This window comes from Ammodytes marinus (genome assembly GCF_949987685.1).
Source record: "Ammodytes marinus genome assembly, chromosome: 8".
NCBI classification, from domain to species: domain Eukaryota; kingdom Metazoa; phylum Chordata; class Actinopteri; order Uranoscopiformes; family Ammodytidae; genus Ammodytes; species Ammodytes marinus.
Window position 1 is genome coordinate 1,200,129 of NC_137212.1, and position 2,500 is coordinate 1,202,628.

The window sequence follows — 2,500 nt, forward strand, 5'->3', positions numbered from 1 at the left end:
ACCATAGATTTTCTTTAAAAAAATAAAAAATTAAAAATTGATAAAAATAAAATCAAAATCAAAAAAAATATATAAAAATGTACATATATTTTACCATAGGTTTCCTGATCCAGATAAAAATCCTTCCCAATGTCTGTTTTGATGGTTTTTATCATGTTTTATCACACTTATGGATCCGACCGAGCTGATGCTAGATAACTCGCTGCTTGAAGACCGCAGTGCATTAATGTGGTGACGTAGGGACGAGCGAGGGGACCGCTAACTGCAGTAACTGACAGGAAGTTAGCTAAAAGAACCATTCCGCTTACAGCACCTTTAAGTTGCCCATGTCTTTTTTTTGTTTTTATTGTTAAAAAAAAAAAAATAATAATAATAATAATAATAATAATAATAATAATAATAATAATAATAATAATAATAATAATAATAATAATAATAATAATAATAAAAAAAATCCATATTGTACCATAGGCTTGCGTATCCCCAGTGCTACCCTCCCTGTCTGTACGGCCTTTAGCAGGTCCACAGCCTGGGTTAGAGAGAGACCTTCCACCCAGCTCTGGTTGACTGAGGCCAGCTGGTCTCCGGGCAGTAACCCTCCACCAATGATCCTCTGTTTCTATATACTGTATGTTATATTTATGTTACCTATGGTTTCTATATACTGTATGTTATATTTATGTTACCTATGGTTTCTATATACTGTATGTTATATTATTATTATATGTGTTGTATTTTTGTGACCTGCCAAGGGACTACAGATGCAAATTAGCTTAAAGCTATAATCTGGTATAGTGCATCAAATGGCAACATTTATGTTCTAACTGTACATTGTCCCTTTTAAATAAAGATTTTAAATAAAAAAAATATTTATGTTACCTATGGTTTCTATATACTGTATGTTATATTTATGTTACCTATGGTTTTGGGGTTTTTATTGTGCAAAAATAAATACAAAAAAAATTCAAGATAAAAAAAATTTAAGAAAATACATTTTTTTTTTAAAAATGTAATAATAATATTTTTTTTTTAAAGTTTAAAAATGTAAAAAAATAATTATATATATTAATATATATAAAAATAATAATTAAAAAAAACGTAGAATTATTATTTTTTTTAATGAAAATTTAAAAAAAAAATTAAAATTATTAAAAAAAAAAAAAAAAATGTATTTACCATAGGCTTGCGTATCCCCAGTGCCACTCTCCCTGGCTGTACGGCCTTCAGCAGCTCCACAGCCTGGGTTAGAGAGAGACCTTCCACCCAGCTCTGGTTGACTGAGGCCAGCTGGTCTCCGGGCAGTAACCCTCCATGCCGCTCTGCACAGCCGCCCGGCACCAGCGACCGGACCACCATCACACAGCGGCCGGGGTCCAGCGGGTCCTATGAGGGGGGGGGGGGGGGGGTTAAAAATACTGTTTATACACAGCCTAGGCTCTGTAAACAGGGTTAATACACAGCCCAGGCTCTGTAAACAGGGTTAATACACAGCCTAGGCTCTGTAAACAGGGTTAATACACAGCCCAGGCTCTGTAAACAGGGTTAATACACAGCCCAGGCTCTGTAAACAGGGTTAATACACAGCCTAGGCTCTGTAAACAGGGTTAATACACAGCCCAGGCTCTGTAAACAGGGTTAATACACAGCCCAGGCTCTGTAAACAGGGTTAATACACAGCCCAGGCTCTGTAAACAGGGTCCTATAAGGGTTAATACACAGCCTAGGCTCTGTAAACAGGGTTAATACACAGCCTAGGCTCTGTAAACAGGGTTAATACACAGCCCAGGCTCTGTAAACAGGGTTAATACACAGCCCAGGCTCTGTAAACAGGGTTAATACACAGCCTAGGCTCTGTAAACAGGGTTAATACACAGCCCAGGCTCTGTAAACAGGGTTAATACACAGCCTAGGCTCTGTAAACAGGGTTAATACACAGCCCAGGCTCTGTAAACAGGGTTAATACACAGCCCAGGCTCTGTAAACAGGGTTAATACACAGCCCAGGCTCTGTAAACAGGGTTAATACACAGCCCAGGCTCTGTAAACAGGGTTAATACACAGCCCAGGCTCTGTAAACAGGGTTAATACACAGCCTAGGCTCTGTAAACAGGGTTAATACACAGCCCAGGCTCTGTAAACAGGGTTAATACACAGCCTAGGCTCTGTAAACAGGGTTAATACACAGCCCGGGCTCTGTAAACAGGGTTAATACACAGCCTAGGCTCTGTAAACAGGCATGATGCTAGGGCCCTGGAACAAGAGGGGGTAAGGAATGCATGATTTAGTATGAAGGTAATTTTCTGCACCACTAGCGCTGGATGAACGAACAGCTGAGCGCAGTACACACAGTGACAGGCAGGGGGCGACAGAGACCAGATAAACGTGTAGAGAGAAATCCACAACACAGACAGACAGACAGACAGACAGACAGACAGACAGACAGACAGACAGACAGACAGACAGACAGACAGACAGACAGACAGACAGACAGACAGACAGAC

At 39.4% G+C, this 2,500-nt stretch overlaps 1 protein-coding gene across 1 annotated transcript in view; it reads right to left on the reverse strand.

Moving 5' to 3' along the window:
- LOC307253879 (inaD-like protein) overlaps positions 1-2,500 on the reverse strand; it is a 74,110-nt gene that overhangs the window by 18,526 nt on the left and 53,084 nt on the right. Inside the window, exon 22 of the mRNA XM_080032097.1 lies at positions 1,177-1,383. Coding sequence (XP_079888223.1) covers positions 1,177-1,383 — 207 coding nt within the window. The remainder of the gene's footprint in view (positions 1-1,176; positions 1,384-2,500) is intronic.